The sequence below is a fragment of the Ursus americanus genome, chromosome 3, assembly GCF_024610735.1.
Source record: "Ursus americanus isolate L20-20 chromosome 3, mUrsAme1.1.p, whole genome shotgun sequence".
Classification (NCBI taxonomy): domain Eukaryota; kingdom Metazoa; phylum Chordata; class Mammalia; order Carnivora; family Ursidae; genus Ursus; species Ursus americanus.
In genome coordinates, this window is record NC_142129.1 from 80,706,340 (window position 1) to 80,733,530 (window position 27,191).

At 37.4% G+C, this 27,191-nt stretch overlaps 1 protein-coding gene and 1 long non-coding RNA gene across 11 annotated transcripts in view; one reads left to right on the forward strand and one right to left on the reverse strand.

The window, feature by feature from the left end:
• Positions 1-508: 508 nt before the first annotated feature.
• LOC123788714 (uncharacterized) lies at positions 509-18,880 on the reverse strand. Of its 4 annotated transcripts, none has more exons than XR_015724038.1 (3): positions 18,669-18,880; positions 16,021-16,180; positions 509-678 (listed from the first exon to the last, which is right to left on the reverse strand). It is a non-coding gene; the product is annotated as an uncharacterized LOC123788714 (long non-coding RNA). The 4 variants fall into 4 exon arrangements; XR_015724035.1 differs by lacking the exon at positions 18,669-18,880 and adding an exon at positions 17,630-17,703; XR_015724037.1 differs by lacking the exon at positions 18,669-18,880 and adding an exon at positions 16,661-17,057 and having other exon boundaries at positions 2,479-16,180.
• Positions 17,639-27,191, forward strand: part of MAGI2 (membrane associated guanylate kinase, WW and PDZ domain containing 2) — a 1,265,804-nt gene continuing 1,256,251 nt past the window's right edge. For all 7 annotated transcript variants that reach the window (XM_087861146.1, XM_087861140.1, XM_087861142.1 and 4 more), the window contains exon 1: positions 17,639-17,939. In XM_087861146.1, the coding sequence (XP_087717272.1) occupies positions 17,639-17,939 (301 nt within the window). The remainder of the gene's footprint in view (positions 17,940-27,191) is intronic.

Genomic DNA, 27,191 nt, shown 5'->3' on the forward strand with positions numbered 1-27,191 from the left:
AGGTCATGTTCTCAGGGTCATGAGACTGAGCCCCAAATCAGGCTCAGTGCTCAGTGTGGAGTCTGTTTGAGATTCTCTCTCCTCTGCGTCTGTCCCTTACCCCACTCAAAAAATATGTAAAATCTTTAAAAAAAAAAAATGAGTTAGAGATAAGAGTTAGGGCACTGAGTGCCCCATAAAATCATGGATCCTTCAGGCTCCTTGAGTGTATGTACACACACACACACACACACACGCACACAATAACACACTTAGAAAGTAATAGGATTCACTATAACAATGAATAAAAATGTTCAAATGTATTTAATAGTTTGATAACTGACTGTGAGAGATCAATTTCAAAAACACGATGGATTAAAAAACTGTAATTTTTCTGAGATTTAATTGTAGTTAGGTATCTGTTAGTCCCTCGGATTAATCCTTTAAAATGGATACTTTTGCCAATTAATGGACATTGTATGAATTGTGATGTATTGATATGAACAAAATAGAAGCCCATCTCTACAGCTTAAACTTGTAATAGTATTTTATTTTCCTCACATAACAAGAAGTCTAAAGGAAGGGAGTCTAGGCCCCTTCTATCACTTTGTTCCATTATCCTCACAGGGAAGCTTTTATCTTCATGCTTGTCTAATCACAGAGGCAAGATGGCTTCTGCCTCTTCAGTTGTGCTGTAGGCTGGAGAAAGAGAACGGGACAAAAAGAGTATTTGTATTAGAAAAACAAAAATAATGCCAGAAGTCTCTTAGCAGAAATATACTTGTATGTCATTGCCTACACTTTTATTACACTGCTACCCTTGGCTGCAATAGAGTCTGAGAAGGTGAGTATTTTATCTGGGAACACTGCCAACCTGAACAAAAAGGGGTCCTGTCAGTACGGGAGAAGTAGAGAATAGCTCTTAGGTAGGAAATTAGGACTGTCAAAGGATTCACTGAATTCAGAATGCTATATAATCACAACCAGTACTGTTAAGCAGTCTCAATTTTCAGAGTAATACTAAATATTAATAACTATTCATTTTTGCTATATTTTGGGGTTTTATTTTTTATGAATGCCATGGTCGATAATGAAATACTATAAATATGTTTTATAAACTTTATTAACCAAATCACAGTAGTAAGAATGAAGTCATATAGGACATTAATAGCTTTTTATACTAGAATTTTCTTTTTTTTAATACACCTCATTTAATGGCAGTTTTAGGGTCCAATATGAATCTCCTTTGGACAATACCTAAATTCTGAATCATAGGACCTAAATCCAAATTCAAAAGATTTTCTAAGTTAATTACTAATATCAGTTTCAAATAACATTTCTTTAATGCCCACATACTGACAGTGGAGCACGAAGTCCTAAATGAATTCTTTAAGCTAAATGTGGAACATTAATTGAAGAAATTCTTGTGTTTTGTGTATTTTTTCCAGCCTTAATACCTAAAATTTAGTATTTGTTAGATTAGTTTTTAAGGTATTAAAATTGTTACCTCTTAAGAAGTATTTTTTGACACTTATAAAAATACTTCTTACTATATTCTATCTCTGACTGAAATGTGAATCTTAGTTTCTCTGGATTTCTCAAAACCATTCTTTAATATTGGTAATCAGGTTGGACAGATTTTTCAATAACATTTAAGTGGCAAGGGGAGAAGAGGAAATAAAGATAGAATATCTGTTCTAATGTTCTGTCTAAATGGTTCTCAGAAGTGAACATAGTACAATTTTCTGAATGCAAATCAAATACTAATTTATACTTAATGTAATACGATATTACAGATTTACATCTAATTTCAAATCCTCTGTGAATTCAATTAGAATTAATTCTATCTCATCTTACACATCTTATTGAATATATTTTTTTCAAATCTAATTCTGATCCTGTGATTTGAGATGACTTGTACTTTATAAACATTCACATGCAAATATGATGGGGTGTCACATATCATGTGTACATGGTGGTTAGATATAATATGATTTTCTCCAATTATAAAGAAAAACATAGAATCTTGCATATAAAAACTTGATCCTTCTTTGGTTATAGCTAAAAAATTTAGATAGAAAGAATATACAGAAATGCAATTAAGAGAATAATCGAGTAAGAATTTTCAAAAAAACAAGAAAATCTGCAAAAGGCAATGTGCTCCATCTGATACATGCACATATAAAGATAAATGTGTATTCTTTGATATATGATACATGGATATATAAATCTATGATGATATCCTGAAGGAACAGAATAGCCAAATGAAATCATTAAGTAACTTTTTCTCTCATAATGTCCATTAAAGTGTGCTCCATAGGGTAATTCTTCTTCCCCAGGATAAAGTCTTGGTTGGTGTCCCATAGCTATCTTAAATAATAAAAATCCCCCTGGTACTTTAGTTACTTAAACTATTTCAATTCTGAAAGTGATAGGTACATGTAGCCAGAGTATAATAAAAACTACAAGCTTCATTTAAAATTAAAGCTTTGCACTCACCTAATCAGCCATGCAACAGAAGGCAGGCCTGCAGTATACAGTACGTCTTGGATAGATATTCCTCTATTTTTCCAACTTGTCTTTCTTTCTCTCCTCAGTTGCTAACTTGCACTGTTTCTGGTCACACCAGGGGTTCAAGATGGTGGACAGAGAGATGAGGGCACAGGAAAGCTCCTGTCTGCTGGTACTTTTGTTAGCTGCCATCATTGCTGTCTGGTTTGACAGGTGTCAAAGCTAACTCTTGGTTTTTTCCCTTGCAGGGTGTTTCAGTTCCTTGCAGGATTCCTCAGACCACTTACTTCTCTCTCCATTCATTGGTAGGCATGTCTCACCTACAATTCACTGTGATTTGGTTCTCAGCAAATCCATCTCTTCATAGACTCTCTTTTGCTTATTAGGCAGTCCTTTTGGATAAAGCTCATTTAAGATGACTCCAGGTACCTTTATGTTTATTACAGCATTATTTACAATAGCCAAGATATGGAAACAACCCAAGTGTCCATTCATACATGAATGGTTAAAGAAGATGTGGTAAATATACAATGAAATATCACTCAGCTATACAAATAAGTGAGATCTTGCCATGTGCAACAATGTGGATGGACCTAGAGGATATAACGCTAAGTGAAATATATTGGAGAGAGGAAGAAAAATACCATATGATTTCACTTATATGGGGAATTTAAGAAACAAAACAAATGAACAAGGAAAAAAAGGATACCCCCCTCCCCCACAAAATAAGCCAGACTCTTAAATACAGGGAAAAAGTGGTGGTTACCAGAGGTGGGTTGGGGAATGGGTGAAATAGATAAAGGGGACTGAGTACATTTACTGTGATGAGCACTAAGTAATGTATAGAATTGTTGAATCACAAACAAAAAGAGACAAACAAAAAAAACAAACTCTTAAATACAAGAACAAACTGGTGGTTGCTAGAGGCGAAGTGGATGGGGGGATGGGTGAAATAGATAAGGAGGCTTAAGAGTACACTTATTATTAAAGCACTGAGTAATGTACAGAATTGCTGAGTCATTATATAGTACACCTGAAACAAATAAAACACTGTATGTTAATTATACTTCAACAAAAAAGTTTAATGGCTACAACTGTTTTAAAAAAGAAAGAAAAAGAAATGACTCCAGGCCAATTTTTACTCCCATATGTGTGCCCCCCCCCCCCACAATATATCCATGGTCAATTTTCGGTTACAAATTACTTTTCAAAACAAAGCTCTCTATTCTGTTGTCACAGCTGATACTTTTTATGTGTATACAGATGTGTTTTAATTAATAAAATTGAAATTAAGTTCGAAGCATCACTGAGTCATGGTTGTTTTGCAATGATGAATATAGACCAGGAAAAAAAAAAACTATTATGTGTAGTGAACATTATTTATTGCTTATTAAAAACATGGAGATCACTAGATAGGCCAACATACTTCCTTTACAGATCAAGAAGTAAAGAATCAATTTAACAAAGTTGTTTTTGGCCAGGGACAGTGCAAAGCTTTATATGATGCACTCAAGAGAGTATGGGGTGTGCTTGTGCTCTCTCTCTCTTTTTTTTTTAGTACAGGGCTCTCTTGAGTGGCTTTAAGTACTAGATCCATAATGTATTAGTTATAAGAAATTGACCAAGATCAATAAAGTATGTAATCTGTTTCTTCTTCCATAAAATGGGGATAACAGTCTAGCCAATATATTGTTTTGATAATTAAATAAAATGCAAAACATATGATATATATCACATAATAACTCCTTATTCATTGTTAATTAATTTTGCCTTCTAACACTGGTCAAAAAAATTTTTTTTTAAATTACAGTGGTGGCTTCTTTAGGTCTTCAATTTTTTTTTAAGTAGGCTCCCTGCTGCATGTGGAGCCCAATGTGGGGCTTGAACGCAATGACCCTGAGATCAAGACCTGAGCTGAGATTAAGAGTCAGACACTTAACCAACTGAGCCACCTAGGTGCCCCTCAGGTATATTCCCTTTTAAAAAATTATTTCTGAAGTTAAAAAGAGCACATATTACATGAATATATACATATATATTTATATTATTTTCAGGTCATTAAATTATTACAATGCAATATTTAGCAAGTGCTTATATGATGCGGTATTAAAATGTAAATATTTGTTTTACTATACAACATAAAACAAATTTTAACCTGTCAACTATTTTTTATACTTTATTTTTCTAGATAAAGCAAAGGAACCAGCAAAAATAAGCATGGACTTCTACTGAATTAATCTTTGGGATTAGTAAAACAAGTAGAGAAGCTCTGGTTTTCAACATAGTAGGGGAGACAGAGACCACTGGATAAAAGTTCTCCAAGACATGTTGGGAAGAGAACTCTCTTAGAACTAGAGTACTAGTCCTAGGGCTTTTAGGAGGTGAATCCTCAGTGTTTAGATGTTTACAACTCCTCCTTTTCACCTCTGAATAAGTTATTCATGTTGGTAGTCAAATAATAGTCAAGCTACTGCTAAGTGGAATGGCTCATATCTGTAGCCACCATATTTATCCAAAGAGAAAACACTAGTATTTTCCCCATGTAGGTAGTGTCACTGTGCCAGTGTGTCACTGTAATACTTCCTTGTTTGTTTATACTCCTCTCATAAATATGCATTCATTTCAAGGTTCTGGGTGTAATGTATGCTTAATATGATTTCTCCATGTGGTTAACAATGTTGTGAAGGATTAGCATAGGCTTTTGACCCCTGATCTTATTTTTCTATTCCAACACAGATCCAGAACAACACTGCAAGAGTCGACTGTATAACACATAGATCACAATTTTAGATAATGTCTCCCTGCGGTATCTAAGATTCTAATATACATTATGTTTAAATATTAACGAAACCTACTTCAGTGGGCTTTGTAGGAGATCAATATTATTACTTTCCAGGCCCACTTTATATAGGTAACAAATACTGTCCCTTCAAAACTACTAGTGTTTTGGGCACCTGGGTGGCTCAGTGGGTTGAGCGACTGCCTTCAGCTCAGGTCATGATCCCAGGGTCCTGGGATTGAGCCTCACATAGGGCTCCTTGCTCAGCAGGGAGCCTGCTTCTCCCTCTCCCTCTGCTCTTCCCCTCATTCATGCTTTCTCACTCTGAAATAAAATCTTAAAAAAAAAAAAAAACCCAAAAAACGAAAACCCAAAATGCTAGTGCTTTGTTCATAATAAGCCAGTGATCTGAGTTGTCTCTTCTTATGAAGAGTAAAGGGACATGTGATGTTAACTGGAAGTATCAGTATGGAATCATTTTTAATATACGTAAGTGTAGTTAATAATATATTACATATAAATACACTTGAAATATCTCTATATACATTTCCTAGCTCTGTCCACTGAAAGGGCTTAGAAATAATGGCCCACCAATAGCAATAAATAAGTCAAAATATCATATCTTGGTTTCTAAATATGAGTCTCCACTAAAAGGAACAGGGTTCCTTGGGGGAGGAAGGCAAATTCCAGAGCTGAGGAAGAGAAAGAGCAAGATGAAATTGGAATATTTTGCTATATAAAGAAGCAAAAAAATATTCAAATAATCAAAAGCACATGTCAAAAGGATAAGCAAACCATCTTGAAGGAGCTCCTACAGGGCAAAGCAAATAATTTGAGCATCAAAACAAAGAATATTAGTAGATTCTATCCCATTAGATGAAATAAGAACCTAGGAGTACATATTGATATAAACTTTAAAGACAAATAAATAAAGGGACTGACATTAAAGGCTTATACATTTATTCATTAGCTTAGTTTATTCAGTAAATTTGTATCATACATTTGTACCCCCAATGATTTCAAGGAGAACCTACAGGGTGGAAGCCTCTTCCTGACTAGGATAAAGCCTAGAATATATGCCAATCACTCAGACACCTCTTTAGACACTGAGCAAGTGTTAGTATACTGGAAACTTCCTGGGGCAGGGGAAGCTCCAAATATGTATTTCCAATTCTGCATGGTTATTTTAAAGCCATATCTCTGTCATCTCCTAAAGTTTGGTACTGCCAAAATGTCCATATCCTCCTCCCACCTCTCTTGCCACATCTCCCATAATTTCTCCTCCAAGGTTCTCATCCAGCTATTCTACTTCTGCCAGGCACTTAGGAATTGGAAAAGCCCTTAGGTTCCAAGTTAAGAAAGAACATTGAGTTCTGGTGAATAAAATGTAATGAAGATCTCCAATATAACTCTACTACTCTAAATTAAAAAGAAACAAACAAGCCACATAAAACATGCTATTAAATCATGATTTTCATTAAATATTACCTAGTTCTCAATGCCAACATATTTAAAAGTAGGCTGAAAATCTATTATAAATATGCTAAACAAAAAATTGAATTGAAAACTGTGTGTCAGAAATTAATCTTTTCAGACTATTTCCATGAGTGCAGTTGCATTAAATATAAATGATTATATTTAACATTTTTTGTTTTGAAATGAAATAATGATAAACATCTTAGTGGCTACAGAATATAGCTACAGTGAAGAGTTAGCTTATGGCTGTTAACTAGAATAAATATGTCATGGAAACTGTTCTGAATACAAATGTCACATTAGTTTAGCTGTAACAACAAAAAGATATCCCATTGATTTATTTAACAATGATTTATTGAGCATCTACTATATACTACTAGGATTATGTACTATATAGCAGCACTACTATGGTGGACCATATGTACTAGGCAATGAATTATAACAATGTCTCTGTCTTAAAGAAACTCACTAATGGGGCGCCTGGGTGGCACAACAGTTAAGCGTCTGCCTTCGGCTTAGGGCGTGATCCCGGCGTTACGGGATCGAGCCCCACATCAGGCTCCTCCGCTATGAGCCTGCTTCTTCCTCTCTCACTCCCCCTGCTTGTGTTCCCTCTCTCACTGGCTGTCTCTATCTCTGTCAAATAAATAAATAAAATCTTAAAAAAAAAAAAAACTCACTAGTGATAAAAGCAGACCTGTAAATCAATAAACGCAAAGCCATGTCTCAAGTGCACAAGTCAAGTTACTTGATTAACTCTATGAACGGTAGGCAGGAGAGAATGAGAGAAAGCTTCCTAAAAGAGGGAATGCTTGAGGGGCAGTTTAGGAGATGAGTCAGTTTATCAGCCAAGAACAAATGAATGAGAGACTATTAAACAGAAGAAACAGCTTTTATAAGGTCACAGAGGCACTGACTAGCATGGAGCATGGTGAGAAAGGATCAGGGGAGAATTAAATTTCAAGCAGGTCCAATTTGTGGAAGGCCTTACACAGACTAATTGAAGGAGTAGTAAAATCAAATGCATAAAATAATATAAATGAAAATTACCTAGTCTCTGACATGTCATGTTCCTTACTACTTCAGGTCCTAGATACTTCTTTTTTCTCTGTCTGAAAATTCCTTCCTACAGATTTTTTTCACAACTGGATGTTCAACTTCATTCAAGTGCTGGCCTAAAAGTACCTCCTAGGAGGGACGCCTGTGTGGCTCAGTCGGTTAAGTGGTTAAGCGTCTGATTGTTGATTTCAGCTCAGATCAAGATCTCAGGGTCATGAGAACACTCTGCCTCAATGAGAAATCTGCTTGAGATTCTCTCCCTCTGTCCCTCCCTGCACTCAAGTGTGCGCTCTCTCTCTCAAATTAAATATATAAATCTTTAAAAAAATAAAAAATATATTATCTCCTAGGAAACACTTTTCTATGCCATCCAATTAAATTATTGCCACACTATCACACCACCTATTAACTTGTCATTTGCTTTGTTTTTAAGTCAATAGAGAGAGATTAGAAATACAGAATAAATACCAATTTCGCAACCTCATATAACATACCCACCTGCCCTTGATTTCTAACGTCCTTATTTGTAAACCAGACTGAGAAAATCATGGAAATTGCTAAGCAACATATAATGTAGTACCGACCCTAGGGATTTGCTGGCTGGCAATCTTCCTTTTATCTTGTAAAGTATAAACACATTTTGTTCACTAGTAGCCATATGAGTGACTAAAGTAGAAGAAACCCTTTCACAGGTATTTGCATTTTATTATCTCAAAAGGATGAATCTCTAACGCAAAATCATCAAGTAATATGACAAAACATACTGAAGCATTTTGAAGAGAGCGGAAAAGGTGTTTCTAGCCCTTAGAATCATATCAAATCTTCCTACCCTTGAGAAGAGACTTACATTTGTCTCCAGAGGAAAGGGCTATGAAGTAAATCTCCATTAGTATTGGGAAAACTTAAAATTCTTTTATTTAGCTTCTTGCTAAAGTGGGAGCTTCAGGGAATGTTTATATATAAACCAACATGCTTTAAAATATTTTGGGGCCTTTAAGAGGAAAATGCAATGCTTATTCTTCTTGTTTTCTGTAAGACATCTGAATGAGTCTCTGAACTCTTCAGTTACCCAGTCAAATTACCGAGTGCCTAGGACCCTTTACATCTTCAATTCAGATTTAGAAAAAAAAACCCCAAAACTATTGCTACTAAATGAAAGAATTACTTCTTTATTTCTACTTCTCCTATCAAGATACTTTTGACAAAAGAAATAAACATTTAAAAATGGCCTAAAGTAGGAAGCATAATTATATTGTAATAAAAAGATGTTCTCAAAATTTTGAAATTTTATTAAAATGGCAGTCATTATACTCTAAAAGACTTTAGTATATGCAAATTCTTTCATTCAGATTCAAAACTAGATGGAATTCATTTAAATCCAGACCATATGTAACTACTAATTGACCAACATCAAGATACTAACTGTAGGTAAAATATTCATAATTGCCTTTAAACAACACAGTCTGAAATTCATTAAACATTTGTGAAAAATTTTTAAATGTATACTTTTTTATATTTACTTTTCATAGTATAATTTTACTTACACGAAGTATATGCTACTTTAAACAGCTATTGATTAAGTTTGCATTATACATTTACAATATTAAAATTGTGACAGTGGTATTAAAATACCTGACAGCTTTAGGGTCAGTGAATTACTCAAGAAAAGGCTTAGATGTTTTGAAAGGATCAGGAGAGATCTCATGAAATTAACATGAGGCAACAATGGGAGTTGATCAAATGAGCATATGAGATAGCGAGAGTGCTTATGGAGGTAAGTAATAGGCCTACTATGTGCAGTCCTGGTAAAGTTAGATGTGGAGAATGTGCTAACAGAGCATTTGCAAACTGAAATCACTTGAAGATATTTCCCCTATGATGGTGACCCGAGCTTTGAGTACTCATTGCCGATATTAGAAAAGAGGTGATGGCATTAATGCTTAATGATTTAGCTAACATGGATCCACAGCAAAGAAGTCACTCTTTATAAACAAAAATGTGCATTTGGCTTCTTTATGAAGCTATGCTCCCTTCATGTTTTCATTTCTTTCTCTTGATGTCCTAATTTTTGTGGTCCGTAGTTTGTGTACATCCTTCTCTTGGGAAGCACATGATAGCCTTGCTTTTTACCTATCTTCTACTAACTCCCCTAATGTCCACTGTTTTTTGGAGATTACAGACAATGGCTTCCCATACTTCCAAATTATTTTCTTGCCCTACAATTTAATTGAGACAAGTTGGAAGATTAAGATGGTCTAAGAGAATTAAATGATTTCTAGTTATCCTACGACCTATCTTAAACTACAATTTTCTCTTAAAGAAATTTAAACTCCCTCTTTTACTTTAAAAAATTATCTCAACAACCAAAATGGGAAACAACTGTCTCAAAACAATAACAGCTTCCTAAACTTCTTGCTGTTTTTGATCCTTTGAAATACACTTTTAAATTTTGGGTTTACTTTCCTAGCATCAGTTGATTCTTTGCTTAATACAATAGATACATTTTCATAGTAAATAATATATATTCATTGTAGTTATGTATTTCTTTTTTCTCTTAGTACTGTATTCTCCTTTGTTCATTGAATCTCTGTCAGGAATACAAAAATAAGCCATGCTCTCAAAGAAGTTATAGCTTAAAAGTGAGGCTGAGATAAATCTAATGTTGTAATAAAAGGCAGAAAGAAATGTCATGAAAAGGATCAGGTAGCATTTCATTGGAATTCAGTAAATAAGATTACTTTCAGCTGATTATATATAAATAAAAAAAACACAGAAGAGATTTATTTAGGATGGACTTTCAAAGAATTCCATATCCAAGCAAATGATTGGGCTTCAGTGAATCTATAAATTATATGAAATGATATGTAATATTTGGAAGATATATGTATATATGCATCAGTGGTAGGGCAGAAGGACAGGATAAGATCACTAGTATTCATCATATTCTAAAAAACATGCATGACACTCAAAATGGTTAAAAGCAAACTACACCACACAGAGCAGTATTTGGAGAGACTTCAAAATTATTAAAATTAGTATGATTAGAATTACATTCTCATTGCCTCCAATTGTTCATCAGGATTTTTGCTTCTCAGCAATCTGGCTGAGGAAACATGATGAAATTTTCTTTGAATTTTTTGAAATATGCTTTTCCAAAGACTAGAAAACACATCTGACTGTTCCTTACTATTTCAAAATAGAATTTGTTGACTTTCTTTCCATAACTTTCTTTATAGCTAAAGATTGTTCACTACTGACAAAATTGAGTCCATGATAATACTATCCCTTTGTGCTTAGTCCTTGCAATGGAAACTACTGTTATTTTAAATTAACAACAAAAATGATCAAAAAAATAGGCAAGATTAGAATATGGGCAGTAGACATTGTATTAAAAATACACGTCAGATATTCTAAGTTTATTTTAAAATTTATGATGGGAATTGATGGGAACTGAAGAGATCCATAGAGAAAAAAAAGAATAAATTGAGATGTCCATTTGGAAAAGAGAAGGTATAATAATATGAAAAAAAAAAAAAAGAAGCAGTTAGAAAAGTAAGAGAGTGTTTTATATATAGAGTTTTCTGTAAGGATGAATCCATGAAAAAAAATGGCAAGATGGTTTTAAAAGATTCAGAATCACAAAGTAGAAAGTGACAGCAATTGAATTACTCACTCAAATAAGAAAAAGGGGGGGGGGGCACACACAGCTACTTGATGGCATAAAATTGAAGTACCTGGATTTCTGAAGTGTTTTAAAAAAATCTGGTAAGAAGGGCCTCAAAGTATAAAAGCTATGAAAATAACTTTTTGAGTTTAGTAGAATGTGAACTGATGATAAAAGACTGACAGGCACAGAATAAGTAAAAAGCAAAACAATAAAAAAGAGAGATAAATTCAGATATTGACATTAATGTATACCTGCACAGCACTGCATTAAAAAGTATACATTTCCAGATCCAAATATATTAGCCTGTTGTGTTTTGTGCATATGCTGAATAGGTCGCAAAAGTATCAAGAGTTCTTACTGAAGTACCCATTATCCTTTACAAAAAACATTGCAATGACTTTAAAGTCACAGAACAACAGCAAAAAATATTATCATGCTTTCTTTTATTGAGCTGGTCAAATTGTTTCACACATTGTGAACTCTGTAGTTAAGGTGAAGCAATTATTTAAATGTTTTTGTAGTTCTCTTCCCTGCCTTTGTATATCCTGTATGGTCCAGGAACTTCACACAATAAGGTGCAAAAGGACCAAAGTAATATCATTCAGAACTTTCTGCCAACTAAAATGCTCTGATACCCTCGTAGTCACATTTTGCCTGTCCCCAGATCTTTTACACAGGGCTAGGTGACTAACTGACAGTGCTGTTTCAGAAAATTTCCTGAGTTGTGGAGACTTTGGACCATATATTCCATCCCAATATTACAACCAATACTAAAACATAAGATGGTTCTACAGAATGCAGAAGCACAATCATGAACAATTCTAGACTAAAATGAAACAGTTCTGGCCCTCCCACATAAATTTAATTGATATCAATCTAAAAGTTACAGTCATAAAAATATTTAAGGTTTTCAGGTAAAGAGAATTAGCACCATAATGTAATTTGATAAGATACCAATGAAGTATGCAATTCTGTGCAAGTGTTTGGAGGCATCTCAGCCCCTAAGTATTCCCCTCAGTAACTTCAAGAAGCTTGATTTCTCAACATTAAATCCTCTCCTTGCAATGCAATCTTTTTCACTGATCTTTCCTCTCTTCTACTGAGAGATTTTGTAAAATGGAGTTCAGTGTTTTTCTCTTCTCACATTTAGCACAGTGCTGGGTGAGGGTGAAGAGTCAAGGTTTCAAAGTGTCCCCACATCTATCTTTGTAACCCAAGTTCTCTCCCCAGGACTTCGGCTTGTATATCCAGTCATTGTACTTAAGCTCTAGATACCCATGGAGTCACCAGGCTGGGCCAAGAAACCAGCAGATAAACATAGAAAATCCTCCTGGAACATCTTTTAGGCAAAGTTTGGGGGGGGGGGAATCATATTTTATATCCATATAAATATGAACTGACTACAGAGTAGAAGATTCATATGAATTTTTAGATAAAAACTGAAGACTTCAAATAAGATTACTCTTAAAAAAATAAGATTATTTTTGGCTGGGGGTGGGTGAGTATATCATTGTCAGAGATATTTTGATACAAAAGTCTGAGAAGCTCAGTATTACGCTAAATAAATCTACCTTATAAATATGGATTAGCATTTTTGTGTGTGAATAATGAAGCAGAAGTGAAAGGAGGTTTAATAATAGGAATGGCTACAGACAAACTATGGAGTAGGTCAAGTTTATCCTCCATTGCCACTATCATCACCAACATCACCTCTCAGACCCTGTCCCAAGTTCTTGAAGAATCTGACTTCTTTTCTTAACCTCAGTCTCATCGCTAAGCATATTTTATCTTTTCTTCATCAGTATGTGCTCTTCTGCATTCCATTTCCTTAAGACATAAGTATGAGTGTAGAGAGATAATCATTTAATACTAAAGATAAAAATTCATATTAAGGTGGTAGTCATACAATGAAATTTTATACACTATCACTTTGGACATATCTGTCATTAGGTAGAATTCTGCTGAGCATTTACACTGGGCCAGAGAATGCAAAGTGATAAGATTTTCTTTCTTCGGTTTTTAAGATTCCTAAACTATTTTTTAATAGCATGCAAAATCCAGTGCCATATTCTGCACAGAGTGCTCATCAATGAAATAATTCTTTCTTGACACAGGCATCAAACCCAGAAAGGGTAAAGGAGACAAGAAGAAATGAAGCAAATGTGAAGGATACCAGAATAGAAAGTAATCAAATTAGTCTGAATCTAGCATTTTAAAATGATTGTAATTTCAGTCATGTTTTTCATAGTGCTGGAAACTTGAGCAACTTGGGACTCATAATTATGTGCTTTCATCTCTGAAAAGTTAGCAAAGTCATCTAACCAACCAATAATATATTTATTTGATGACAATATATCCGACAGAAAATGCTGTTTTTTTACTGCCAGGAAACAACCTAACAAGTCCTCAGAATACATGTAAATTTTTTTCATGCATTTAAAATGCACTCAAATTCTACATGATGCTAACACAACCTTGTCACATATATTATTCCCTTCTTTTTACAAATGAGGGAATAAGGTCTGAGAGGTTAAGTGATTTAGTCCAAGTTGTATAGCTAGAGGCAAGGATCCCAATTTCTAAGTCCCCAGATGGTTCCACATGATCCCTTTACACCTACAGCAGTCAAGATCCAGGAAGGAGCCAGAAATAACACAAAAACTGAAACAGGGAAAAACTAATATAAGGAATTATTAACTAGTAAAAGGAGAGTGACTACTAAGAGAGGAGATCACTAACAAATACAGGAGTAGTGGTTTAGGGAGCAGTCAGTACCTCCGAGGCTGTGGGAAAGTACCCAATAACTTAGGCAATAAATTAGGAAAGAACCATTCTCCCCATCCCTGTCCTCTATGCTATTAAGCCAGGGAGACAGACCTTATTGGAGATACTGTGGCTGTGGCCCAAATGATGGCAAATGAAATCCGCTGAAGTGTCACAGATTAGGCTGGTGAGGAAACCACCAGCTGGGGTGCCAGTGAAACTTGGTAGGAATCTATCCACTGGGATGCCAGTAAGGCTTACTGGAAAGCCACACAGTGGGGAACCAGCCAAAGTTACTGAAGGATAGTCAAACACTGGTCTCTTGCACATCACTGGCCAAAAAGCCACTCACTGATCACACCATAAGAGCAAGAAGAAAAGCACTGGTACCAAGAAGAGGCCTCTCTTTTTATGCAGTGTCCCTTCTACTGACAAGTCCTAACATTGGGCCAACTGAGAACAAAGCAATGTTTACAGGTTCCAGCTCTAAATATCACAATTCAGGGCAAAGAAGATGAATAAGGAGCTGAGAAGCACTAAATTGTTGACAGATACCTCAATGACTCTTCTGAGTTCTTGAGGGGGAATGCTTTTATGCCAAACTCCTACTCTATTTTTTTTTTTTCCTAATTATCCCTACAATAAAATGCAAACCAAACCTCTGGGGACACTATGTACTGATCACAGGTATGGCACATGGTTAAGTGCATGAAGAGGGTACAATGCAGTGAATGAGACCAGATCTGAAGCCAAAACTCTTGGGACTGAATTTTAGCTTCAGCACTGACTAAATCTGCAGCCTTGCAAAAGTTAATCTCTGTATGCCTCAGTCTCCTTATCTGGAAAAGGGGATGATAATAATACCTGCTTTATTAAGATGTTGGGAGAAACAAATGTAAAGCCTATACTACAACATTTGGCACGTGGTTAGAACTTGATAAATTGTATTTATAATTGGTGTTTGAAAATACATATTATTCAGTTCTCATTTTTAATTTCCATGTAGGTCTGTATCTCATAATGCTAAAACCCAACTTGTTGGGGTGAGACTGGGCTATGTTCCAAAAAGTCTTGCCCCTTCCTGGGCATTGCCTTCAGCTCTGGTTTCAGATCCTGACACTGCCCAGGCTCACTGAATAATCCTCATCAGGAGCCAACTCATTGGGGATTCATCTTCTCAAGGGGAAAAAAAAAAGCACACATGTTTAAATAATTCATGTTTAAGATCTCTTCCAGTTCTGACTAAATTTGATCCCCCTCTTCCCCAAATAGTGAGTTATACTTGAGAGGAAAAGAGGAAGGAAATTACTATTTTGAGCGTCTACCCACCTGTGCCAGGCAAGCACTTTGTGTGCATTACCTGATTCATCCTCATCACAATCCTATCAAATTAGTAACACTGTTTAACAAATAAGGAAACTGAGGCTCAAAAAGGTCAAGCAATTAACTCAAGATCACATTCTTGGTAAGTAGCAGAGCCAGAATTCAAATCTGGTCTTTCTGTTTGGGTGGGCTATACGTTTTTAACTGTACTTGCCTCCCACACTCTCTTCATCTCAGACATTGAAAATCTTAACTGCTCAGTGCTTTTCAAGCTTTGCTTTAAAGAGAAGTGTGGGTGTGCGACTTTTTTTTTTCTTTCTCAAACGTATCATTTTGAAATAAAGCAAATGAAATTCATTTACCAGTTACAGGAATTTAAAAAATCACTCCTAACATCTTACACAAAATTAGCGTTTGAGTGAAAATCAGCAGCCCTCCTGCATCTTGGCGCCCCTGTCCTCACCTCTCCTCCTGGCTGCAAACTTGGTGAAGGGAAAGGAGCCTGGTGGTGGGCCTGCGAGCTGAGTTCCAGCCCGGGTTCTGCCGCGGTGTTCAAGCTCCGAACCTTCTTTTCCTTCTCTGGAGCACGAAGTGGTCGGGCCAGGACATCTTAAGGTTTCTTCCTAAGGTACAAGCCCGAAGCCCGAGTCTGAGGCTTTCCTGGGGGAGGACGTGCCCCAGCCGTCTCCGCCGCAGTTCCCGGGGTAAACAGCCCATTTCTCCTAGGAGGATACTCAAGGCAACCGCTCTTCCGCCCCACCCTACAGCCCCTTTCGCTCCGCGCCTCCTAACGGGGAAAAGTGAAGCCCCTTCCCCTGTATCCCTGGAATCGCCTTTCACCAGACAACTCCGCCCCTCAGCTAAGTTCCCGTCCCGCCCGACGCGCGGGCTGGGCCTGCACTCCGCAAAGTGATGCTCTGCCTCCCTGCTGTCTGAGTAACCAGCCTGCACTTCCCTAACTTTCCGCTCCTCTGAGGGGGAATTCTGAGAACTCTGCGAAGAGTTTGACTGAAAACGTGAGGAGACAAAGCCTCTCTCAACAGAAAACTCCTCCGCCTCCACCCGGCGCCCAGGCCACCCCGCAGGTCCACGCCGGGTCCCACCAGCTCGGCTTTCCCACGGCAGGGTCTCGCGCCTGGGGGCTCGCGGCGCTCCCGCCAAAGACCCGGGCGCGGGGACGCGCTGCAAGTCCAGGGCTCGCTATTTCTGCTCCCGCCGTGCCCTAGTCTTGAGGAAGTCCGGGCGTCCTCACAGCGCAGCAGCCTAGCGCGCCGCGCGGCCGGTTTGAGGCTGAAAAAAGGTCCGCACAGGGCTCGAAGCCCTTCCTGCCGGCCTCCCCACGCCGGGCCTCGGCTCCCCTCCTTTCCCACTCCCGCCTCTTCTCGTAGGCTGCCAGGCGGACCCAGCCTGCCTCTCTCTCTGCCTTCACTACCGGGTCAAGCCGCGGAGGGAGGGAGCGGAGACAGTGGCGAAGCGGCTCCCCACCGGGCGCGCGCGCGCGGCCCTCCTCCCCCTCCAGCTTGCTCCCCCCTCCAGCTTGCTCCCTCCTCCTCTGCCTCCTCCCCTCCTGCCAGTACAGTACAACTAGTACACACACTCACACACACACACACGGACCTTGCCGCTGCCACTGCAGCTACCATGGATATCAGCTAACAACACACACCCAGGCGCGCGCGCGCTCCCACTCGCACCACGCAGGAGTGGCCCCCGGCATCCCTACCCTCCTTCCCCACCCCCACCCCACTCGCTCACCAGCTCGGCTACTGCTCGCTCAGGCTGCCGCCGCCGCCGCCACCACAGCTCTCCTCTGCTGCGGGGCCACAGCCTTGAGTGTCATTCAAGGGACAGCACAACCTCACCCAAGCTCTCCTACCTGCCCAGCCGTCCCTCTCATCCTCCCCCTTCATCATCCACACTCCATCCAAAGAAGAGGGAAAGCACCGAACAGAAGGGGGAGGAAGGCAAAGTCTGCTCTTCTCACCTCTTGGCCCCCTTGCTCCTCCATCCTCATTCTCTCACCACCAACTCCCCTACCCCAAAGGAACCCCTCAGGAGCTGAGGCGACTCACCCCACTGCCATGTCCAAAAGCTTGAAAAAGAAAAGCCACTGGACTAGCAAAGTCCATGAGAGTGTCATTGGCAGGAACCCGGAGGGCCAGCTGGGCTTTGAACTGAAGGGGGGCGCCGAGAACGGACAGTTCCCCTACCTGGGGGAGGTGAAGCCCGGCAAGGTGGCCTATGAGAGCGGCAGCAAGTTGGTGTCGGAGGAGCTGCTGCTGGAAGTGAACGAGACCCCCGTGGCGGGGCTCACCATCAGGGACGTGCTGGCCGTGATCAAACACTGCAAGGACCCCCTCCGACTCAAGTGTGTCAAACAAGGTGAGCGCAGCGGCTTGCTGGGTCCTTTGCCAGGCGGCTGGACCGCTCGAAGCGCAGAGCAATGGAAGGGTGGGCTCGCGTGTGGAAGGGGGTGTGTGGCGCGACGGTGGGTGAGGTTGAGAGAGTACCGGCGGAGCAAGTGAGCTTTGCAGAGGATCCGAACGGGGGGGGGGGGGGTGTGCTAAATGGAAGGGAGGGGCAGGTTGCGGTGTGGCGTGCAACTTTGTCTGCGTAGTTATACCCTCCAGTTTGGAAGGTGTTTGGCCTTGTGTGACCTCGGAGGTGCGGGCGAGCTCCCGGGGCAAATTGAATGTGCGTCAGTGGCTTAGCCCGCAGTGATGAGGAGCTTTTAGGGAATGAAGGAAGGAAGGCAGGGAGGAAGAAAGGAAAGAAGGAAGGAGAAAAGGGGAGGAAGGAACAACTTGAGGGTGCAGCGGCATCACCAGCAGGGCGGGGAGGAACATAGGGTGGCGGGGCGAGCGGAGAACTACGCCCCCCTTTTTGGGAGCTGGACCGGAGAAGCCTCGGTCTCGGTCCGCAGCCATCCCCTAAGGATCCCTCCCTGAGCCATTAGTTGACGAAGAAGGAAAGGGATAGATTGCTTTGGGCGCTTTGACGGGTCTTCCTTAACTTTTTCCCTGCTTCGCTCCTCTGTCCCCCTCCCCCGCCCTCGGTCGTGTCATGTGGGCACCGCGCGTCACGTGCGCACTGACTAACCCGGGCGCTCACCCTGAGCTGGCCGGCGGGAGAAGGCTCCAGAAGAAGGCGCGGCGCTTAGGAGCGGGTTCTGGTGTTGGGGGTCGGGAGGAGACAAATGGTTACCCGAACGTTCTGTCCTCAGGGGTTGCCCTTGTTGAGTGGAAGTTCTCTGTGGTTGGACTCTCTTTTGGCTTCCGCTTTGAGGGGTGTGTTTCTGAGGAGTTGGATGGAAAAGCCAGTAGGTTCAGCTCAGGCTCCCTCGGCTCCAACCTGGCTTAGATGAGTCTCCCTTGAAAGCTGTGATGGGGACTCAGGGAAACCGGAATCTTGCAGAATTCTAATTAACTCTGTTTTTGCTGAAGGGAAAATAGGTCCTGAAGGAGGGAAGAGTGAGATAAAAGTTTCTTGGAAAGAGGACAGCTTTAACTAGAATAAAGTAGCGTATCTTTGTTTTCCTCATATGATTTGTATATGTTCTGTAGCTCAAACGCACATTTCATTTGCGGTGTGTATGTATATGTGCAAATTCCTATCAGACTAAAGGCTTCTTGCTGATGATTTTACGTATTTGTCCTGCCTCAAAGATAAAATTGAGCTTGCCATTGTCTGAATTTTGAACCACCTCTTAACCTTACTGTATGACCAACTATCAAGAAACACTCCTAGGGAGATGTTCTTCTTTATGAAACCAGTTTAAAAAGTAAACAAGTGAAAGAGAAGTCTCGGGCAAAATTTCTTAAATGTAAATCCCCATTTCATTGGGGATTCTTGATCAGTAATAGTTCATGACTTGCGATAGGCTAAGGTAAACATTGATTTGTAGGTCAACATAGTTCAATACTGTATGGAACTGAAGATTTATAAGTTAGGTAGGAAGTTCAAATAGAGTATCTTGGTACTTTTCAAGATACCATACCTGAGGCTCAAATTCAGGGGTTCATGTTAACTTAATTAATGCCATGATACTATCTTGTAGCAGTAGTTAAAAATGTAAAGTTCTGGTTTTAAGTCCAGGAAATCTACCACACAATTAATGACCATGCTTTTATTGGCAGAAGCTAGGTATTTGTAGTGGTAAGTGGCAGCAAGAGTTAATGTGTTGTTAAATTGGACTAATGATACTATCCTAATGAAGGAGATGATTGTGTTAGTATAATTTGCAGTGATGACCACAATTTAATGTTGTATTCTTTCTGAGTACTGCATTTTGAGATGGACCTCGGCAAACTGTAACTAGCAGCAAGAATGTGTCCAAAAGAGAAAAGAAAGGAAGATTATTTGGTATTATATTCCATAAAATCCAGTAGTAACACTTAACTTGGAAAGTGAGGGCATGAAAGCTATCAAGTAGGAATACAAAAAAGCTATCAAGTAAGAAAAGGAATTTTGACTATCCTGTGATAACTTCCATAGGGCAAAACTAAGGTAAATTTATAGAAATTTTTAAAGGATGAAGCATCTTTGTCTACGTTAAGAAGATGAGCTTTCTAACATAACTTTCCAAAAATCTGTGGGCTATATTGTGAATTCATGAACTCCCCATCATTTGGGGTCTTTATGAAGAGGCAAACATGACCAGATGTCATGATTCCTATGTAAGATGGGGCCTGGACTAGATGTCATTTAAATCTTGCAGTGATCTGGTCCAAGGTAGTCTCTGATCACCCAAATTCTACATAATATTTTATCTGAAAGATTACTGGTTTTAGAACTCATGGAAGATACAAATGTAAAGTAATATATTTAGGGAAAAATCTCTTTTCTTTCTCAGTTCTGGGCTTCGCTTGGTCATTGATGATTGATGCTTGTAATGATGTTCGCAGAGCCCCCACAGGAACCTGATTCACATCCTGAGTCCTTATTGATCAGAAAAGAAAAAAAAGTGCTCCCTTAACTTTCATGGAAAATGTATTCTTCCTGTATATTCTTCTAAATATGGTGATTCATATATACTATTCCCTTGTTGAAATAATTCTTTCCCTTGTCAAACAACAGATATTTATTTTATTTATCATTGTAAGCAAAGTGAAATTTTCAGAATGTTAGATAATGGTGCCTGTGTGTTTTGGGTTTTACTACAGATTTCACTTGCTGGAAAAATATTTAGAAGCTCTTGGCTCAGTATTTTTATTTGTAGTGAGTCAATAAACTAGCATAGCTGAAAAACTTTAACATGGTTTGTTCAGAAGTTGTATTTTTAAAATATGAATGAGGGGCGCCTGGATAGCGCAGCGGTTAAGCGTCTGCCTTCGGCTCAGGGCGTGATCCCAGCGTTCTAGGTTCGAGCCCCACATCAGGCTCCTCCACTATGAGCCTGCTTCTTCCTCTCCCACTCCCCCTGCTTGTGTTCCCTCTCTCGCTGGCTGTCTCTGTCTCTGTCGAATAAATAAATAAAAAATAAAAAATCTTTAAAAAAAAAAAATAAAATAAAATATGAATGAGATAATTGATTTCTGATATTCATTTAAGCATTGGGAATTACACAGAAGCTACATACATAATCAGGTAAACTAAGGCAGATTTTCAAAAGAAAAGGAGACATTTAAGTAAGAAGATTGATAAAAAGTGCATCAGATAAAATTGCACTGTTTACTCAATTTTTATTTGCTTGTTTGGCTAATTTGACATTACAGTTGTAATAATTTTATTTTATTTTTACCTTTATTTTTTTCTTTCAACGCTGTCTTGATTTTTTTTAATTTTTAAAAATTTTATTGTTTTGTATTTTAATTTCAGTAGAGTTAACATACAGTGTTATATTAGTTTCAGGTATACAATACAGTGATTTAACAATTCTATTAGTTGTCATAATTTTAAAAGAAGTGAACTAGTAGGATTTAAAGACGTACCAGACAAAGTTGATGTATCATAATTTTCCTACAGTATTTAAATGTCCTTAAAACCATTTTTAAAAGCCATTTAATTAAATTCAGGAGATTCCGTTTTTAATTTAAGCTGCTTTTAATCCACACAATGATGAGTCATATATGAAAAATACCACTTATTGTCACATCCAATTATTTTTTATAAACTCTGGCTTTTTAGTTTATAATGCTTTCCTCACTAAAGCATTTAAATCTAAATTAGCAGTTCTGTTCCATGATCTCATTAATGCAGCAGACCCAGTTGAAGAAACTGTCTTCGAGTGATTTTGAGATCTGTGCTGAAGTGGTAAAGGTTTTTCTTTCTTTCTTTCTTTTTCTTTTTTTAAAGTTTGCCACTAAAGTTCACAGCAGCCAGTTACATAGACCATTGTGTCCTACATTCCTTGCACTGTGGCTGCTACTGCATCTAATCCCACATGGAGACCTATATAGCCTGGACTTATTTTCCCATTTAGGATCTTACAATGGGAAATAAAAGGCAAAAAGTTTTCTAATTCTTCCCATGTGGAAAAAGGGCCAAATAAGGCCTTTGAAATTCAGTTCTAGAGATGTACATTGCTCTCCCTCCTATTGCTCCTTTCAAAGCTGCTTTCAAAGGAAAGTAGATCCACATTTATTAAGAGTCATGCTTTCTTCTTGACTGACTTCAGGCTAGTATCATACAGTTAAACCTCTATGCTGCTTTTCATTTGGAAAGGTAAAAGCAAATTATGGCAAATTTTCTCCAATAAAGGTTGACTTTACTCCATAAAAATTTAAGGTATGTGAATTTTATTGACCAATAAACAATCAAATTGTTAAAACAATTTGACCAGTTAATTATTTTAGAATAATGTATCTTTAATGTTTTGGAACCAGGTTAAGGAGACAGTTATCTTTGGGCACAATTTATGGATGATGCTACTATAGTTTTTTGTGTATGTACATAATTTAAATGGTGTGACCTTGAATGTTAAATATGACTGTTTGCTTTTTTATGTGTGTGTTTTGAATGAGAGTAATCTCAGGATGAAATCACAGCTGAAGTATTTAAGTGCCACCATCTCAGCTCTTAACATTTATACTGTGTGATCTTTTGGCATCTTTATTATGCTCACTTTCCTTTTTAGTTTCTTGAAACTCACACATTCACTCTCATAATTAGCAAAAAGTTTTCACATTTGACAGCCCCGACTGCTTATATTTTAAACAGTGGCTTTCAAATGCATACCAGACCCCAGTTGAATCATTTCCCTCAAGAGGTAGGATAGAATAGTGGTTATTTAACCACTACTTGGGTTTGCCAAGTATGCCACTTGGTATGGGCTATATATGCAAGTTATCTAGCCTGGCATAGTAAGAGTAACTTGAGAATATTAAATAAGCTATGTATTTAAATAAGACAGCATCTGGTAGATAATAAGCATTATGGATTTTTCCAAATAAATGTTGTTTCGGACATATTGGTCATTTCAGCTAGTGACATCTGAAATGTTTTTAATGTTTCAAGATATTTTACTCTTTATTGAAGACTAACTGAAATCTATGAAATGATTGACTAATTAATAGTATAAGTAATTTTCAAGTAGTATTCTTGAGGTTTTTCTGTAGAGTAAAATAAACTCTTTTTTTGTGTGTAAAGCATTAATGTGAAGAGTAATGCCATTAAGTGGAAAAGAACATATTTTTACCATTTAAAAATAACTCCAACTGATGCTGCCTTTATGTTGAAAGATCACTGTTTTATATTTATTTTCATATTTTAGCCATAGTTTGTTTTCACTCAGTAGTTTATTTCCTTTGTACCCATATCTTTTCTTTTAAGCAGTGGGTGAATATATTGAATCATTTACCCTAGGCTTGACAAACATTGATACTATTAGAATTCACTAATTTAAGTTTAGGAATTTATTTATACTTTTTACATGTGACTGTTTTAGACACAAGTACCATGTTTTAAGGATGAACTTTTACTTCTCAGCTAGGAATCAAGTACCTCATAAAACAAAAACAGATTTAATTCGGTTTAATTCGTAAGTGTTCACAGTCTACCATATATCATAAAAATGCATAAAAATTCAGCAAAGAGCTTACTTTGCACATGTGAGAATGTCAGTAGTTTAATATCAATAATTCTCTATATTAACACTTTCAAGATGAAGCAACCAACAATGTATCTACCATCAGCCCCCCACTGATTTTAGAATTTTAGTTGAATTAATCCTATCTTTGAATTCAATAGAAACCTCTAACTTGAAGCTCCAGTGTCTAATAATAAATTAAAAAAATATTTCTTAGCTACAGTCTGGCTATTTACATGATAAAAACATGGAACAGGGTCTTACAGTTTTTTTAGTATTGTGACCTTTTAAAAATGATTTATTTCATTTCATTCCCAACTCTCTCTCTTTTGTCTCCAGTAAGGACCAATGTGATATTTTCTTTAATAAAAGTAAATTTTAATTACTATTATATAGGTTATTTAATAATAGGTTCGTAATTACTGAACTCAATTAGTAAAAGACATGCATCTGCTAAAAAGTGTTGCAAAATACTCATATCATCATAGAGAATTAATAATTCCATTATTCCAGTATTCCATTATTGCATTTCATTGACACATTATCAACTCTTTTTTAAAAATTCCATTTGGGTATACATTTTTTAAAAACATTGAAAGTTGTAGTAAGTGCAGTATATGGTATGTTTTGGATAGTCTAAAGGAACAGAAAAAGTTTCTTCTTTGACAGTGAACTGAATATTCACTCAAATGCATCCAATGTCTTGATTTTCAAAGATTCAGTAGGCTAATGAATAGATATTTTAAATAAATGATTGGATTTATTTCAAAATTTATCATTATATGGTTGCTCTGTCTTGGAATACATTATTTCTTGTAATTGTTAATATGAATCCATGTGAGGTTTTATGTCATTTTATTATTTTGGCCAATTTAAAAAAATCAGTGTCAAAACCATGGCAGTCATTATGTATCCAATAATAGCCAAAAACAAATAGGTGACAGAAAAAAAAACCAAAAACTTTTATAGTTTCAAATGAAAGAGAGTCTATAGATATTGATTTTTAAATGACAAATTTGTGGAAGAATTTTTTTCAAACCTCCTAACTGCCTGTACTGAAATTGTGCATACGAAATCAGATTTTTCCTTAAATAACCATGGACTTTATTAAGTGACTCTGTGGAGTGAGCAGGAAGAAGCAAACTTATTTAATTTAAAAAAGTATATTTTATTTATTTTTCACATTACATTGTGTTTGAAGAAATTTCTTAAAGCATGAGTTTCCCAAATGTAATGTTGAATTATTTATGTTGCCATGGATTATGAGTAGCATAAAAGTAGTTTGCACTTTACATTGTCACTTAATAGATCATAGAGATTGTCTGAATAAAAATGTTAAGTGTAAAAAAATATATTTTTTAATATTTATTTGTCATTTTATAGGTGAGCAGAGTTGCTTATCCCAGTATTTTGTATTGCTGTGCCTAGGAAGGTTTATACTTAGCTAGAATATACATGAATACAAGGATAACAGGTGCTGTAGAAACCCACAGATTATCTAGTAATATAACCTAAACTTTAAAAAATCTGATTAGCTGCATTTGCAAGCATGAGCAAGTTACAGGTATATGAAATGTCCAGTGTTACATCTGTGAAGCCTTCTGATCAGTCCATAGTTGACCCCAGTTTGCCTTTCTTTGCAGCCTGTGCTGTAAGTTTGTTAAAGCAACTCCTTACTACACGAAATTTCTTTAAAAAGTAACCAGCATTTAGGCTTTTTAAAGGTCACTTAAACCTCCCCAAAGTCTTGGCTTATTTCCAAAAGCACCTTGAACAGGAATAACTGTAATCTTGCCTTTCTAACAAGTCAGGTACTTAGGGGGTGGTCATTTTGTTGGTGTTAGGATTGGAGCCTAGATGGAAAGGAGTTGATCCCCCTCTGGAAGAGCAAGGATGTTATCAAGATGCTCTTACCTATCTGCAGTCAAAGTACTAAAACTTTCTTGCTTAGTCTTTCTTCTGAAACATCTGTGGTTGAATCTCCAGTTGAAAGTGCCTCTGCTTTTCTTTAGTTCAGTGTGGGAGATCACTCTAGTGAACAGCAGATTTATTTTGCTTCTTTGTGTACATGGGAATTACACACATACACACATGCATGTGGGTGCACACACACATTTTTCAAACACTAAGGTTTAATGCCAGTTTTAAAATCAATAGTCCCAGTAAGATATTTTTGCATATGAGGATATAGTCTTATTTTAGGGAAAGAGTTACATAAAATTATTCCATGTGTGATAAATCTAGCTGAAAAGCTTGCGTAGCCACCTATTAATTTTCAGCTGTGACAGGTATGTTTAACCCTTATTCGCTCTGACAGTGGGAGACCATAAAGACATAATGAAATCAAGTACCCAGATGATTTCTTAATTTCGTATATGTTAGACCTTAAGAAATGATAATGAGAAGTCAGATTTTAATAGTTTGGAATTTGGGGACACCTGGGTGTCTCAGTCGTTGAGTGTCTGCCTTCAGCTCAGGGCGTGATCCTGGCATTCTGGGGTGAGCCCCACATGGGGCTCCTCCATCGGGCTCCTCTGCTGGGACCCTGCTTCTTCCTCTCTCACTCCCCCTGCTTGTGTTCCCTCTCTCGCTGGCTGTCTCTCTCTCTGTCAAATAAATAAATACAATCTTGAAAAAAATAGTTTGAAATTTTATTATTTTTAATTTATTCTATTTTTTAAATTAAAAAAAAGGTTTTATTTATTTATTTGAGAGAGAGAGAGAGAGAGAGAGAGAGAAAGCACAGAGGGAGAGTGAGAGGGAGAAGCAGATTCCCAGCTGAGCAGAGAGCCTGACATGACCTGAGCTGTAGGCAGGTGCTTAACCGACTGAGCCACCCAGGCACCCCATGGAATTTGATTGTTTTTATTTGCATGGCCAAATGGCTGATGGACTACATAATGCCTAGGATAATGCTCTAATGTTAAGGTAACAAAAGATGGGGCAGGGACAATGGGCATGCTTATTCATCATCATGATAACATATTTACAGGGTGGTTTTAATTTTCATTGATTCAAATGTCTCAGAGTAAGGTGAGAGGACTGGATCCAACATGATATGGATATAAGGTATATTACAATTCTAAAGAAGGGCTCATTTAAAAATAAGTTACATGATGCCTAATTTATAAGTATTTAGCTAAAATACATGTACAAGTATTGTTTTAAATTAAAGAGGTCAAGAAAACCTAAGTTTAGTTAGCATGAGTCCTAAGAGATCTTGTTATGAAATGGAGAATATAATATTTTGAATTACTTTGATGTGTTAAATTTAAAGCCATTTTCTTTATGTCCAATTAACTACTGTGGAGTGATACTGTATATGAACCTATGAAGTGCACATATACCATAAAAGTCTAAGAAAAACTGTATAAAATTAATGATATTGTTGATCGCGTGAACAATATGCTAAACTACTACTATGAATCAAGAAAATGCCTTATTTTTTTGTATTCTCGTCCCACTTCTCCCTTTTAAAAATAGTTGGAAAGTCTTCATTGTATAGTGTGAAGAACATCATGATATCCTTTATCCTTGGGGAAATTGACTCTTAGCATTGACTAAGGAGATGTTTTGCTTCATATGAATATGCTTTCAGACTTTAGAAA